The 16,198-nt window shown below is 34.3% G+C and overlaps 2 protein-coding genes across 2 annotated transcripts; both read left to right on the top strand.

Moving 5' to 3' along the window:
- The first annotated feature begins 2,842 nt into the window (after positions 1-2,842).
- Positions 2,843-3,825, top strand: LOC137838219 (heat shock protein 83-like). Its single transcript, XM_068647474.1, has 4 exons — positions 2,843-2,965; positions 3,045-3,180; positions 3,261-3,460; positions 3,526-3,825. Exons 1-4 carry the CDS (start codon positions 2,843-2,845, stop codon positions 3,823-3,825), a joined length of 759 nt encoding a protein of 252 aa, XP_068503575.1.
- A 213-nt stretch (positions 3,826-4,038) lies between these two features.
- LOC137838218 (F-box/kelch-repeat protein At3g06240-like) lies at positions 4,039-4,671 on the top strand. Its single transcript, XM_068647473.1, has one exon. The coding sequence runs from the start codon at positions 4,039-4,041 to the stop codon at positions 4,669-4,671; it is 633 nt and encodes a 210-aa protein (XP_068503574.1).
- The last annotated feature ends 11,527 nt before the right edge of the window (positions 4,672-16,198 follow it).

The raw sequence follows: 16,198 nt of genomic DNA, 5'->3' as shown, positions 1-16,198 counted from the left end.
GTACCTATCTATAATGTGTTTAAAATAGGTAGGGGTTTTTTATGCAATGAGCAAAACCATGTAGCGGTATGATCTTGAATAGATATGATCAATAGTTGCCAATGACACCTATATAACAAATCAATTAGTTTCTCTTATGTCAATAATTTAGTATAACTTATTTAATAAATAAGGACTTACTCATGGATGTACGAAGCAAAATAAATTTGACTTCCTCCATTCTTTAAGGCAGTGGGGATGTATGTTTGTGTTTCTGACTTCTTGTTTTCATTTAATTGAATTTGTTGAGGGTCTAAAAACCCATATATATTTTGTTTCCTCTCATTGAAGCATAATCCACAAACATACCTAAATTTCAATAAGTTACTACTAATATATTTAATAAATCAAAAGTATAAAGATTTAAATATTTGAACTTACATCATCCATAATTGCAGAACTATTATGTTAATCTATTGATCTCCAGATGCAAGGTCCAACCAACAAATCAGACATGTGAACATACAACTGTACATCACTATGCCTTCCAAAAATATTGGCATCCCATAGAACCTCTAAGACGGTTGTATCTAAAGCTGTAGCAACTTCCACCAAGCCGCCACAGGATCATCAATGGAGAATATTTTCTTCTTTCGCAGATGCAGTTTTGTCTTAGGTTCCTGCTACTCATCAACAATCAAACAAATACTTAAATTAGTTAAAATGTAATATAGCTTATATATAATCCTATTAGTATTAGTGCAAAGATATACCGTAGAGTCTATAGGTTTGACGAGATGTCTAGGTTCATTCTTAAACGCGTCAAACACATCAACCCCTTCATTCCACAATAACTTCAAATCTTCAATCAATGGATTAAGATAAAATCTATGTCATTTCCAAGTTGTTTTGGACCAAAGAACATCATAGATAACATCATGTATTTGCACTTCATACACAAAGCAGGAGGTAAGTTGTAAATCACTAACAAAACGGGCCATGAACTATGATTACTACATAAATTTCCAAAGGGATTCATTCCATCAGTTACCAATCCAAATCTTAATTTTCTTGATTCTTTTCCAAATTTAGGAAATTCTTTATCAATATTCTTCCACTGTAAAGAATCAGCAGGATGACGAAGTAGTCCATCACATTTTCTATTTTCTGCATGCCGCCTAAGGTTTTTAGCGTCACCTTCCTTTGGGAGTTCATCAATTTCATCATTCTGATCAACTTTAACCTTATAACGTGACAAACCACACCTGGGACATCTTCTTAAATCTTTGTACTAATTTCTGTATAAAATACAATCGTTAGGACATGAGTGCATTTTTTTATACTCCATACCGATCGGACAAAGTACTTTTTTTGCCTCATAATTTCGATTGGGTATTGTATCTTAACCAATCTTAGCAATTCTGTAAAGATTTTGTTTGTCCATCCATTCATTGCCTTCAAATTCATCAACTTTAACACTGTTGATAATTGTGTAAAGTTAGTTTAACCAGGATACAAAGGAGTCTCTACATCATTAGACATATTTTCGAAAACTGCATTAGCAAAATATTCTACTCCCACATCACGAATCATGTCTTATAATCTATCATTCATTGAGAAATGAACTTCCTCTGAAGCTCCACGCACACTTGGCAAGTCTAACAATTCACCATGCCACGTTCATGTTGTATAACTTTTCAAAATCCATCACACAAAAGATGTTCTCTAATTTCGGAAACACTCAATATCCTTCCATTCAAACAATTGACACAAGAACCCCTTATTTTTACTCCATTATTACAACTAACAACATTATGTTCTGCGAACTGTATGAATTATTCCATCCCTTTTTCGTAAGCATTAGTTATCCGTTGTGTATTAATCCAACTTTGATCTATAGAACTGCTAAACTAATAAGAACCAGTGCGAACTCAGAACCAATGCGTTGAATATGTAATCATTAAAAAATAAATCAAAATTGTCGAAGGTTGGACACCTCCGGACTCAGAACTAGTGCGTTCAATATGTCAAAAAAAATATAATAATTAATAACTAAATCAAAACTGCCGAAGGTCGAACACCTTCGGACTCAGAATCAGTTCCCTCAATATATAGAAACTAAATTCAGATTGTCGAAGGTCGCACACCCTCATACTCAGACTCAGTGCGTTCAGTATATAAAATCAATATCTAACTCAAAACAAACACTTTCAAATATATAGTTCATAACATTTAATATTTAATATATAATTAAATAATAAATAAAAAATACTAACCTCAAAAGTGAAACAAAGCTGAAAAAAAACTCGCGCGTACGAGCGGGAACTTTGTTAACGAATAGGGTAGCAAGGAGGCGACGCTGGTGCGGGGCGTGACTTTGCAGGGCCGCGAGGTGCGCGACACAAGTTACGGGGCACGGTCACGGTGGCGAAGGGCCACGGTCGCGGTGGTGCAGGGCCGCGGTCGCGGTGGCGCAGTCGCAGTCGCGGGGGAAAATACAAAATTGCATACTTTTAAACAACCATTGGGACCAAATTCATTTTTTTTAAATGCCAGTCACTAAAGGGAATTTTGCCCATTAATATAGAGACCAAAAATGAATAAGCCAAAAATTAATTATTTGTTTAAAAAAAGTGGATAATCATAACAATTAATTAATAAGTTTAAAATTTAATTTACTAATTAAATTTAAAAACTAATTAATTATTAATTAATTAATTAAGTGTAAATGTGGATGGTGGTTTTGTATTAAGTGGCTATATTTGGTGGTCGTGGTTAACCAATATAAATGTATGGTTGTCGGTTGTTTTTGCTTCGTTAAATTGATTCCATTTAGTTTTAGTATTATTCTAAAGCAATTGCAATGGCAAATGATGAGACGTTGGTATTGAAGGGTGAGATGATCGAGGTGTTGCGATTGATGAAGAAAACTTTCTATTCGAATGAAGAAATTTTCCTTCGCGAACTCATCAACAATGCATCTAATGTAAGTTGTCGATTAAATTTGATATGTTATTTTTACATTTCTTTTTTTAATCGTTATTGATTTATGTATGCATGCACAGGCATTGGATAAAATTAAATTTGAGAGGCTCATGAACAATAGCGTTTTGAATGATGAATTAATTATTACATTGATCCCTCATAAGGTTAACAAAACACTTTCTATCATTGACAATGGTATTGGCATGACCAAAATGGGTAGGTAGGTGGTGATGTTCAACTTTCATTTTCATTCCATGCTCATTAATTCTAGTATGTGACATATGTGCTTATTTTAGATTTGGTTGATCATTTCGGTATTGGCTTCTACTCTACTTATTTGGTTGCCGAGAAGGTTATCCTCACCACTAAGCATAATGACCATGACCAATATACTTTGGAATCTCAACCTAGTGCCCCTTTCATTGTTACCAAGGATATTAATTCCCAACAAGTCCCAAGGGGAACCAAAATCACCCTCTTCCTTAAGGACAACCAGGTACATAAACTAATTCATTCCCATATTTTATGTTATTTCTTTTGCTCACATATTGTTGTCAACAGTGGGAATACTTGCAAGAGACCACCATAAAGAATCTTATTAGCAAACATTGCCAACTTATTACCCATCCCATTTACCTTTGGAGTGAGAACAACAAAGACCATTGGCAACTCATTAACATTTGGTTGCGTAACCAAGAGATGTACGATAAATTTGTGGCTCAAAAGCTAGGGAATCACTTACCAGATGATCTTGCATTCTCCATTCTTTTCAAACTACCTTTGAAATCTCTTAAGAGATATGGATGCCTACACAAATCATGGGCTCTCTTGCTTGAAAATTCTAATTTCATGGAGCTCTAATTTCATATCTAACCAACATTCTTACTATGACGATACCTCTCTCCTTCTTTGCCTCAGTCAACCTGATAATTCCTCCTTATTTTCACTTTCTGGTAGGTCTTTTCAAAATATGGAAAAAGTAAATTGGCCAAAGGGTCATTGTTCTGGATATTTTACTTTGGGTTCTTCTAGCATTATGGAATTCTCTGCCTCCACCCACACGAATTAGGCACTATGTATTTATGGAATCCATCTAGCGGTGAATTTAAGATCATCCCTCCCAGTCCAAGTGAGTATATATCAGATTCTATGGACCGTTTTTCTACGTATGTTGGATTTGGCTATGATTGTGCTAGAGATGACTATAAGGTAATTAGAAAAATATTTGTTTATCCAAATTTTCTTTCGGAGGATACCCACAATGATGAAGAATGGGATGTGGATGGACCGTGGGAGATTTATAGCCTAAGAAGGAATTCATGGAGGAAACCTAAATCTGATATATATATTTATCCAAGGTGTGAAAAACTTGATAAATTCTACTTAGAGGGGATGTGTCATTGGTTGGGTGACTGGCGGGAAAGTTATGATGAACCTGAAAAAACATATTTGGTATCATTTGACTTAAGCAATGAGGAATGGTTTATAACTCCCTTACCCCCCTTCGATATACCCTTAGAAATATATGATAATTTTGATATTAAATTGGTGGAGAGTCATTTATTTCTCTTAAATGGTTCAATTACAAAACAACTACCTTTTCCATATCAATTTTGGCTGAAATTGGTAAGAAGGAAACATGGACTAAACTCATCACTCTTGGACCCTTACCTTACCTTCTGCGTCCTACTGGAATATCGAATATGAGCAATATACTCTTCAGAACAATTGACGATAAACTGGCTTGGCTTGACTTAAGGACCCACTTGGTTGAGAAGCTTGATATTAATACACATGGTATAATATGTCAGCTAATAGTTTATAAAGAAAATATTTTTCCAACTATAGGAATAAATAGTTAATTTTTTTCTTGTTTTCCCCTAAGTGGTTTATGAATAGTTATTAGAATTTTCCCCTACAAATATTAAAAATGTGATTTTTCAATTTCATGTTGTACTTCTTTCTTTCTTAGCTATGTTAAACTCGAGAACACTAAAAAACTTCCTATAACACATTGTAATCAAATTTTGCATCACAATGACTTAATATCCTTTTTGAGTATAGCATGAAAGTATAAAATTGTCATCAATGTTGCAACTTGTTTTGTATTTACATTTGTTTAATGAAATTTACCTACAAAAGTATGTACTAGTGTTCCTTTTTTAAATCTTAGAAAAAGTCTACATTCTTTAATGTGTGAACATTGACTTGAATTATTATTTAATCTCATGTTTATTTTTTAAATACGGTTTAGAGTTTGAGTTATTTGAAATGCATTAATTAAGTGAGTGACTTCTCTATAATATATAAATATATAATCTATTTATTTGAATTTACTTCTTATTTTTAAACTTAACATTTGCATTTCATAGTATCAGTTTTAACTATCATTTGGATTTTCTTTCCTTTTATAAAAACTGAAAAAATAAATGTACAAACAAGTCGTCTTTGTTAAAAAATAAAACAAATAAGACGTTCCCATTACAGAGTAATAAGAAAAACCAAATATAAATGGCCATTTGAAAATACATACGTTGCTTAGCGAGTTATTTTTATTTTATAAAGAACTAAAAATCACAAATATCGTGATAATATTTGTAGTCACTCATATTAATTGTTAAAGAAAGTTTGATGTTTTTAAAAACAATTTTTTTGGTTTCATGGTGTGAAATTATTTTATAAAGTTATTATTATATTTATTTAATTTTATTACGTTAAGATACCAAAAAATAATTTATTAAGATTAATGAAAGTAATTAATTTAGCTTTTTTTACTGATAAATGTTAGATGCTAACATATTAGTTTCTTTTGTTATGGTTAAGAGTGATTAGAGATGGAAGTCCTTTTTGCCAACTAAGTTTGTGCATACATAGATGATTGTATATACCTTCAAGCTTGTGTCCCCCTATATTTACATGAGAATTGCAATTGAGTAGAGGGCTTTTCCTAAAGGTTTGGAGAGGTTCTTTGTTACTAGAAAACACTTAAGCGCGAATATGAGAACGGAAGATGAAATGTTGTTTATCTTATTTTGGTAGCATAATTTTTTTTTATCAGCAAAAAACGAATGAATAAATATGAGGAATTTCAGGGGTACCTCTGTTAGAATATATGGTCTTAAACGAGACAGAGGTGAATTGTGTAAGGGAGGTTTTTGAAATATTTTTAAAAGTTTAACAAAATTCTCTGTATGAATCCTTAACAGAAATCAGGTTAGCAAAGAATAAGAGCAATAAAACAGCAAAGCAACAGAAATATAATTGGTTGTTTCTGTGAAACAATCGGTTGTTTATATCAGTAAAGCTAAAAACATAATTTAAATGAGTTTAAAGGTAAGAGAAAGATACACCAACAATTATACTGGTTCACTCTTAAACTAAGAGCTACATCCAGTCCCCATAAAACCACTGGGTAATCCACTAAGTAATCAAACCAGATTACAACACAAAATCCACCAAAGCAGTGACCTTGAACCCTTCAAGAAACACACTCACTTTGTCAAATCACACACCAAGAGTATTAATCTTGACCGCCTCAAGAGCACACAACACTCATTGGCAACACCACACCAGAAATATAGAAGGTTGAGAAGAGATTACACATTTTACAGAACAATCTGAAATCAATACAAATGCAATCCTGTTCCACTCTCTTAGAAAACCCAAAGCTTTGATGTGAATGTTCAAATCTTGAATCAACTCTTTCACAACTGAAAAACTCAAATCTGTTTTTCTTACATGTTTGAAAACATAAACAAACTATTTATATTTTCCAAAGATTAGTCAAAGCATTTAATGAAGGAGCGTATTCAATTGGAAATCATTTAAAGCACATTCAACCACCAAAACAGAATTCTGTTAAGATTTTCAAAGAAACAATCGGTTGAAACCACGAAAAAACCGATTGTATGGTTTGGCAGTTAGGTCAACCAAACTTAAACAATTTTCAACCTTTTCAAAAACTCCTAAGAGTAAAACAACCGGTTGATTCGACAAAACAAAAGGTTGTTTTTCACTTAGTTGGAAAAACACTTTATTTCAAAAAGGATTTAAAACACATTTGCTTTAGATTCAACAAAGGATTTGATTACAAATAAAACTACCCAGATCCCTCCTAAAACACAGCAGCAACTCAGCCTTGCATTAAACACATAGGATTTGGATTCTTCAAAGCACAATTGAATTCTTCAAAGCACTTGATCACTCTTGATCAATAATCTCCCCCTATTTGATGAAGACAAATCCCTTGTTGCTTGTGTTTGTCTTTGTTTGAATCTGAAGCAGCACCTGCAAAGCAAAAATTATGGAAACCAAAGCATCTTTAACAGTAGGTTAGAATAGCACATTAACTAGTTTTTGTTAGAATGTATGGCCTTAAACAAGAGTGGGGTGAATTGTTTAAGAGGGATTTTCGCAAACTTTGAAGGTATAATGAAAAACAATGCTGAATTACAGAGAAAAGAATTAAGGAAACAAATACCCAAAACTGTTTTAAGATGATATCAGAAAAATAATAAGTTGTTTTGTCGAAACAATCGGTTGTTTTTATGAGCAGTTTATAAAAACAACTTAAATACAGAATTTAAAGAGTTAAGGGTAAGAGATAAGCACGCAAGCAATTTATACTGGTTCACTCTTACACCAAGAGCTACATTCAGTCCCCAGAAACCACTAGGTATTCCACTATGCAATCAAAACCAGATTACAAACACCACACACCAAAGTAGTGACCTTGAACCCCTCAAGAAACACACTACCTTTTGCAAACCACACCAAGAGTGTTGATCTTGAACCCCTCAAGAACACACAACACTCCTTGGCAACACAACTACAAAAATACAGTAATCAAGGAAGAAGGGAATAAAATACACTTGGGTATTACAAAGCTTAAAGTTCAGAATTACAACCCAATCCTATTCCACACACTTAAGAATGATCCAAAGCTCTTTCAAATCTTGGAAAAACTGTTTTGATAAAATCTTTCTGTTACTTCAAGATTAGGAGCGTAAAACCACCTTTATATAGACCAACCAAGTGGTCAAAAGCATTTAATAAAGGAGCCAAGTTAGTTAGAATCATTTAAAACATATTAAAACCGCTTAAAAGAATTCTGTTAAGGTTTTCAGGAAAACAATCGGTTGTTTTTTCGAAACAATCGATTGTTTTGGTTTGACAGCAAAGTCAACCAAGTTTTTCAAAAACAGCTAAGGTAAAACAACCTGTTGAATTTTTGACAGCTTTTAGAAAACACATATTTTCAAAAGGTTAAAGATTCAAATGAACTTGGATCATCTCAAGGAGTGAATTAAGAAGTTTCAAACAACTAGACAACACACATACACCCAGCAGCAAGGTCTTCAAGCTTTTCTTTTGGATTTGGAGACATCAAAGCATCTTGTTCAACAATCTCCCCCTATTTGATGAAGACAAATCCCTGGTTTGTTTATGTTGTTGTTTTTGAACTTGAAATGTCTTGCAAAACATAATTTGTGCATATACAAAGCAAGTATACTAGCAGGATACCAAGGCACACAACCAGTTTTTTGCATAAGCCTTTAAGCAGAAAAACCAGTCAAATAACCATAAAAACCAGTGCCAAAAATGAGACTTGTGTGCAGCAGAACTATGGTGAATAAGAGCATGGCAGCAGCAGAATTTAAACCATGATAAAACCAGATAACACCATAGTGTAGCAGCAGCATTACAACACATAAAACCACACCATTCTTGATGAGAATCAACTAAAGGTGGCTTTTTATAATGAAGAACAAGATCATTCGCCTTCACATTTAAAGTTTTTCTTGTTAATCTTTGCAAAAGATAAAGCCCAAGCCCAAGCCCAAGAAGGCCAAAGCCCACAAAAGCCCAAAGACCATCCCATGAAGGGCAAAGCCAAGTTTTAAATAAATATTGTTTAGAAAGGTGCTTAGAGGGAAACATTAGAAACCTCTATTGTTAAAGCATCTTTTAGTCTTTAGTTAAGAGTCTTAGGGGGGGTGTGTTAGTAGATAGGTGTAGGAGTAAATAAGGAGGTGCCAAAGTGAGAGAAGGGATCACACCTTCCTCATGCTTTGTTTTAGGCGCAAATTCTAGAAGCTTTTTAGGAGGGAGTTTTTGAATTTTGTGTAGCTTACTTTTCAGCACCTTAGGCTATAAATAGAGGTGCTCTCTTTGTAAAATTCAGATTGGAATTAATCTAAGAAAACTCTACTCAAATTTTGAGTGAACTTTGGAGAGCTTTTGGAGCCTTCTTCTCTAGTCTTATCTTGATGGATCAATGGAGTCCTCAAGTGGCGGCATCACTCTTATCTAGGAGCATTCCACACTTCTAGTGGCGAGTTCATCCATCATCCTTCCATCTTCATGAGCACTCTCTTCTCCTTCCTTCCTTCTCTTTCAATTGTTCATGTTGTCTTGTGTTCTTGAGTTGTTTGGTTTGGCTTTTCTATTTTTTTCCAGCACCTATGTTCTGTTTTTGCCTCTTAATTTTCACTTTTGTTCGGTTCAATTGTTGCTTAATTCAATTCTGTTCGGTTCCTCTTAATTGTACCTCTCTTTGTTGATTCAATTTGACAATATGTGGAGCATCCAAATGAGTTTGGGATTTGGTACTAGTTTTTGGTGAGTTCTTGTCTTAGAACAATGATCCAACTCTAAGAAAAGTGCCTCTATAATGTCCAGCTCAAGGTGATTCCTAAGAATGTCAAGAATCATTCTCTATATGGCTAGTGGAATCACATCAATTCTCCCCCTATTTGTCTTCTCAAATAGAATGAAAGAAGGGATACAAACAGCAGAATTTCCAGCATTGAAAACCAGCATATAGCAGCAACATGATAAACCAGAAAACCTGTATGTTGTAGCAGCACCATTTCAGCAACAAAACTTTGATACCATATCAGAATTGCAGCAAAATCTATGGTGTATCAGAGCTATGCCAACAACAAAATCAAAGTATCAAAGTACAAGGAGACCACAATTTCTCCCCCAATCTTTTCTTCATCCAGCAGCACCCAACAATGGAGTACTTCAAAAAGTTAATCTTAAAGTTGGTCAAATGATTGCTCAAGAGTTGGATTTGGTAGACACATTCTCTCTTTTGTTAAGAGCAAACCTTCCAGATAATCCAAAGATACATTCACAAATATTCATCAACCCCATGACCACCAATGTGGTTTCTATTCATAAAAAGCTTTGAAAACAAAGAATATATCTCTTTATGATCTAATTCAGAGGCACAAAGAATGCATATTTGACTCATAATGAGTTATGAAAGAAAATAAACATTTGTAATCATGCATAAGAAATCATAACAACTTTATTCAAATGTGCCAGAGGTAAAACAATCGGTTGTTTCGTGAAAACAATCGATTGTTTTTCTGAGACAGCAAGAAAAATTTATTTTTCAAAGCAAATCATCTTTCAAAGTTATAGGAAATGCATAATGAAATACATTCATACCTTTGCATTACTTCAAGCATGTTTAGAATCTCATTTGGTCTTATGAAGCCAAAAGCATAGGATGAACATATACAACTTACTTTACATAGGTCATGAATTTTGACTTGTCAAGAATTTGAGTAAGGTGTATACTCTTGAACCAGAAGCATCACTTTGATCATTTTTCATCATAGCACTTGTACTTGAAAGGTCCTGTAACACAAAATTGATGCATATACAAAGCAAGTATAGCAACAAGATAACAAGACACACACAAACCAGTTTTCTGCATATACAACATTAGCAGAAAAACTATAAAAAATTAAAGTAATCAAGTGTTTTCAAGTGCAGAGAAGCAACAACATAATGCACATATTTAAAGCTAACTATACAACCAAACCAAGCATAAACTTCTCCCCCTATTTGATCTACAAATAGACAATGAGAAGAGTTGTACAAAGTAGAAATCAGAATAATAATATAGTAGACCAGCAGTATAAACAATGTTGACATTTCAAGAATAGAACATGTCATAGAGCTTTCAAGAAAACAAGTGGATATAACTTTTATTATCAAATTCTGAGGCACACTCAATGTATATTTGTCCAAAAGCAAGATTTGAAAAAGAGAAATAGGTTTAATCATGCATAAACAAGCTTGACAGCGTTATACAAAGGTACTAGAGGAAAAACAATCGGTTGTTTTAAAAAATAATCGGTTGTTTTACTGTGACAGAAAAAAGAACATTTTTCATAACCAGAATATATCTTTTAAAATTGATGAAAATGCAGTATGCAATTTGTTCATACCTTTGCACAGAGAACCCCAATAGATTCACTCAAGAAGAAGACTTTGAGATGTTCATATGGTCACAAGGCACACTTACATAAATTGAGAAATGAAAACACACATACTCTCTTTAAAGTTTCTTTTGATCAACACTATGCATGTGCCAAGGATGTCTCTTAACATTCAAAGAACTCTGCAAGACATATACAATAGAAAAGTGTAGGTACAAATATTGTCTTTGCTCTTAATATACTTCCCTTTAGCAGTCATTCTTCAAGTCCAAGGATAATTCTTGGTTGTCAAGGATACCTACAAGAAAAGATTAAGAAGCAAGATTTGGTCCCCTTATGAATTTGGGTCCAATGATGTTAGTAGGAACCTCAGGAACCTTAGAAACCTTAGGAACCCATTTCAAAATACCTTTAGGAACAAAAAACCTTCTTACTCTGCAGAATCTAATAGTGTGGCCCCTTTTCATGCAGTAATGACAAATTTCAACCGGTTGTTTCGATAAAACAACAGGTTGTTTTTCAAAGAAACTTGAAAAGGGTTTTGAAACAGATTTGTTCATGCTGTTTGGATTAAACCCCAACCCATCCTTGCCAAAAACACATTTTTGAGAAGCAAGAACAGTTTCAAGATTGGATTGTCCTTTGGAAAACTTGTCCATGGTTTTTAAAGGATAGTGAACCTTCTTTTGAAGAGATTCACAATTTTCACAAGAGTTAGAATCACACTTGCAAGAAGAGTTTTTGTAAATCATTTCCAAACTTTCAAAATCTGTTTTTGAATGGTTCAACTCTTCTTCCAAAGTTTTGACTCGATTTTCCAATCAGTTGTTTAAACCTTTCAACCGATTGTTCAAAAGGGCCAACCTATTAGCTTCTTCATGAGTCTCATTGAAGGCCGCAAGAAGTTGGCTATAATTTTCAACATTAATGGAAGAGCTTGAACTTACACTGCTTGTGTCACTTTCTTGTCTTGTCATTTGACATAAATTTGCTTTTTCTTCATCACTTGAAGAGGAGCTTGATGAGTCATCACTATAAGCTCTTCTTGATTTTCCTTTCTTCTCATGCTTCTTGAAGTTTTTCCTCTTTTTGTTGGAACATTCAGTTTTAATATGACCCTGTTCACCACATCCGAAACATGTATATTTGTTAGTGTTAAACTCAGTAGGTTTCTTGTTATCATACCTGTTGAATGAGTCACCTTTGTTGTTTCTCTTCTTTAGGGACTTGCTGAATTTCTTAAACAACAACCTAAATGTTTCCTCTTCACTCTCATCACTTGAGTATTGACAGTTTTTGTTCCTAGCATCTTGACTTGATCCAAATTCTTCTTTTGTCATTAGACAAACCTCTTTTCTAGATTCTGAAGAGAAAGATTCAACAAAAGATTCTTCTTTGTCCATAAAGGCACTCCTTGGATTCTTGTGATACTCTTCAAGGGTATTCCACATTTGGCAGAACTACATTCTGAAACCTTGAGCAATTCATTAGAATCAAGTGCAGATACAATGATGTTCATAGCTACACAATCAAGATGTTCTCTTTCAGAAGAAACATTTTCAGATATAGGCATGAGATAGCTATTTGTAATAACATTCCAGATTTTTCTATCTATAGATTCAACAAAGAATTTCATTCTTATGCACCACAATTCATATTTCATACCACAGAACAAAGGTGGTTTGCTTAAACAGGCACCTTCCCCAAAAGAAAACTTTTCAGCCATTTAAAAAAGATTTAGGATCAAAACTTGAATATCTTTCAAGAATCAAGCTCTTGATGCCAATTATTAGAATGTATGGCCTTAAACAAGACGGGGGTGAATTGTTTAGGAGGGATTTTCACAAACTTTGAAGGTATAATGAAAAACAATGCTAAATTACAGAGAAAAGAATTAAGGAAACAAATACCCAAAACTGTTTTAAGATGATATCAGAAAAAAAATCGGTTGTTTTGTCGAAACAATCGGTTGTTTTTATGAGCAGTTTATAAAAACAACTTAAAAACAGAATTTAAAGAGTTAAGGGTAAGAGATAAGCACGCAAGCAATTTATACTGGTTCACTCTTACACCAAGAGCTACATTCAGTCCCCAGAAACCACTGGGTATTCCACTATGCAATCAAAACCAGATTACAAACACCACACACCAAAGTAGTGACCTTGAACCCCTCAAGAAACACACTACCTTTGGCAAACCACACCAAGAGTGTTGATCTTGAACCCCTCAAGAACACACAACACTCCTTGGCAACACAACTACAGAAATACAGTAATCAAGGAAGAAGGGAATAGAATACACCTGGGTATTACAAAGCTTAAATTTCAGAATTACAACTCAATCCTATTCCACACACTTAAGAATGATCCAAAGCTCTTTCAAATCTTGGAAAAACTGTTTTGATAAACTCTTTCTGTTACTTCAAGATTAGGAGCATAAAACCACCTTTATATATACCAACCAAGTGGTCAAAATCATTAAAGAAAGGAGCCAAGTTAGTTAGGATCATTTAAAACATATTAAAACCGCTTAACAGAATTCTATTAAGGTTTTCAGGAAAACAATCGGTTGTTTTGTCGAAACAATCAATTGTTTTGGTTTGACAGCAAAGTCAACCAAGTTTTTCAAAAACAGCTAAGGTAAAACAACCTGTTGAATTTTTGACAGCTTTTTAGAAAACACATCTTTGCAAAAGGTTAAAGATTCAAATGAACTTGGATCATCTCAAGGAGTGAATTAACAAGTTTCAAACAACTAGACAACACACACACACCCAGCAGCATGGTCTTCAAGCTTTCCTTTTGGATTTGGAGACATCAAAGCATCTTGTTCAACAGTTTTCTGCATAAACCTTAGAGCAGAAAAACCAGGCAAAAACCAAGTTAAAATCAGCAATAGTAGCAACATAATTTAAACAACATTCAAACAGATCAGAGTTTGGCAACACAAAACCAAATATTCTCCCCTTATTTGTCTTCACAAATAGACTTTAGGAAGAGATAAGACAGAATAGTTCAGAATAAGGAAATACAAGATAGAAAACAATAAATCCTTGACAGACAAGCTTAACAGTTGTTTCGACAAATTAACCTGTTTTTTTTTTATTCAGTCTTCCTTTCCATATTGTATCTCAAAAATTTGATTCTGAACAGCTACAATTTGTTCATCAAGCGTTTGAAACCTTGTATCCATGCTTTGGAATCTATTATGAAAGTTCTGAAAGTTTGAAACACAAAGATCATGAAGATTCCTTTGATTTTCCGCCAAGCCATCTAGCCTATTCACCATGTAGCTCTCAAAGGAAGTCATTGAAGGAGTCCCATCTCCTTGATGTCTAGCACTTATCCCAACACCAAAATCAATTGCAGGTTGTTCTGCATCTGGAAGCTCCATATCAGTACCTTCAGCATCCTCTTGATCTTCTTCATCATGTTCAGCATGAAGACCACTTGAGGAACTACCTTGTCCATAATCCTTACTTACTCATTTTCCATTAATCTTGGTAAAACCCATTTTTCTTAATGATTCATTGTTCACTTCAAATGTTGACTTCACCAACTTAGATGTTTCACCCTCAAGATTTACTTCAAAACAGTGTAAGAATTTAGATATAAAGATAGCATAAGGGTAATGATAATCACTTAACCTCATAGACTTTTGCATATGCTCCTTGATGATATGAATCCAATTAATCTCGACTTTGTTCATAATGTAGTAGATGTAGACAAGATCTTCCTCGGTTAGAACAGAATGATTGCTTCCTCTTGGTGTTAGAATCCAAGTGACAAAGAGAGCCAACAACCTTTCATCTAATTTCAGCCCTCCAACCGAACAAGTCCTTATTTATGCATGTGGATTCTTCAAACAACTTTTGTAATATTGAATTTTGTTGAAGTCTTCCACCACACCAATGTTCCCTTTGTTGATTCTCAACCCCACATACTTTAGGCCAGCCACAACAGCCCACATCTCATGAGTGATCTCCATATCCACAACCTTTATTACCTTCAAATTTCAAGTTGGTTGATGGAAGAGGCTCAAGCACAAGCCCACATGCAAGCCCACCAAAGGGTAGATTTGGGTCAACCCTAGAGTTATGGCCAAGAGGATCCAAGAAGACGTTCTTTTACATGTTCAAATGCCATAAACTCTAGTGTAGAGTAGACTTTAATTTCTTGTCAAAATTAGCATAAGAACTTTATTTGTAATTTTTCTTAGAATTAATTTTGGCACCTAAAACACCAACCTAGGTAAACTTAGAGTTTCTAAAAAAACCTCTAAATTTACCAAGGCCGGTCTAGAAAGCCCATGGAGGGGGTGACCATACAAACTAGACACACCCCTCCCCATGTGCTCATTTAGGCTCCACTTTTGGGAGGGAATTCATTTGAATTTCCCTCCACTTTCTTTTAAATTTCCAGCCCTCTAAACACTATAAATTGAGGTGCTTGGCTCTCATTTTGTAAGATTAATTTGAGTATTGTTATGCTGCCAAAATTGAGCCATACTTTACTCCCTTTCCTAAGATTTAGGTCTTAATCTTCAATCCTTTCACCTACCAAAGGGGGCTGGCCGAACCTCCCTCATTTCCCTACTCTTCATGCACCTCCAAGGCAGCCACACCTTCTAGGAAGGCCTTGATCCATCAACAAACAACTAAGCTTCCGCAAACCACAAAAGAGAATACCTCAATGCCATCATTGGTGTAGAAAACTCGAATGAGATTTAGATAGATGTTTCCTTTCATCTCCAAGAACCTCTTCAACAGCTGTTCTTTGAGAATCCTCTTAACATTGTGAAGCTTTTGGCTTTTCAACCAATCAAAGGAGATAACTTTTGGGTTGTTTATCACTTTTCTACTTGTTTCAAAGCAATACTTCTCAATCAATTCATTATCTCCTGAAAACCAGCCCTCAAGACATCCTCTTGATCTCACAACCCTAGTTTTAATCCTTTTTTATGTAGGAGGAGTGGAATCCATGAAAGCAGAATGA

The sequence above is a fragment of the Phaseolus vulgaris genome, chromosome 4 (genome assembly GCF_000499845.2).
Source record: "Phaseolus vulgaris cultivar G19833 chromosome 4, P. vulgaris v2.0, whole genome shotgun sequence".
In the NCBI taxonomy this organism is placed as follows: domain Eukaryota; kingdom Viridiplantae; phylum Streptophyta; class Magnoliopsida; order Fabales; family Fabaceae; genus Phaseolus; species Phaseolus vulgaris.
This window is presented reverse-complemented; position numbering and strand designations above follow the sequence as displayed.

Bases quoted from the DNA above. Each gene is read 5' to 3' on its own strand.
- LOC137838218 (XM_068647473.1), top strand. From the start codon at position 4,039: ATGTATTTATGGAATCCATCTAGCGGTGAATTTAAGATCATCCCTCCC.
- LOC137838219 (XM_068647474.1), top strand. From the start codon at position 2,843: ATGGCAAATGATGAGACGTTGGTATTGAAGGGTGAGATGATCGAGGTG. The intron at 2,966-3,044 runs GTAAGTTGTCGA...ATGCATGCACAG, and splicing joins TCATCAACAATGCATCTAAT to GCATTGGATAAAATTAAATT. The intron at 3,461-3,525 runs GTACATAAACTA...TGTTGTCAACAG, and splicing joins TCTTCCTTAAGGACAACCAG to TGGGAATACTTGCAAGAGAC.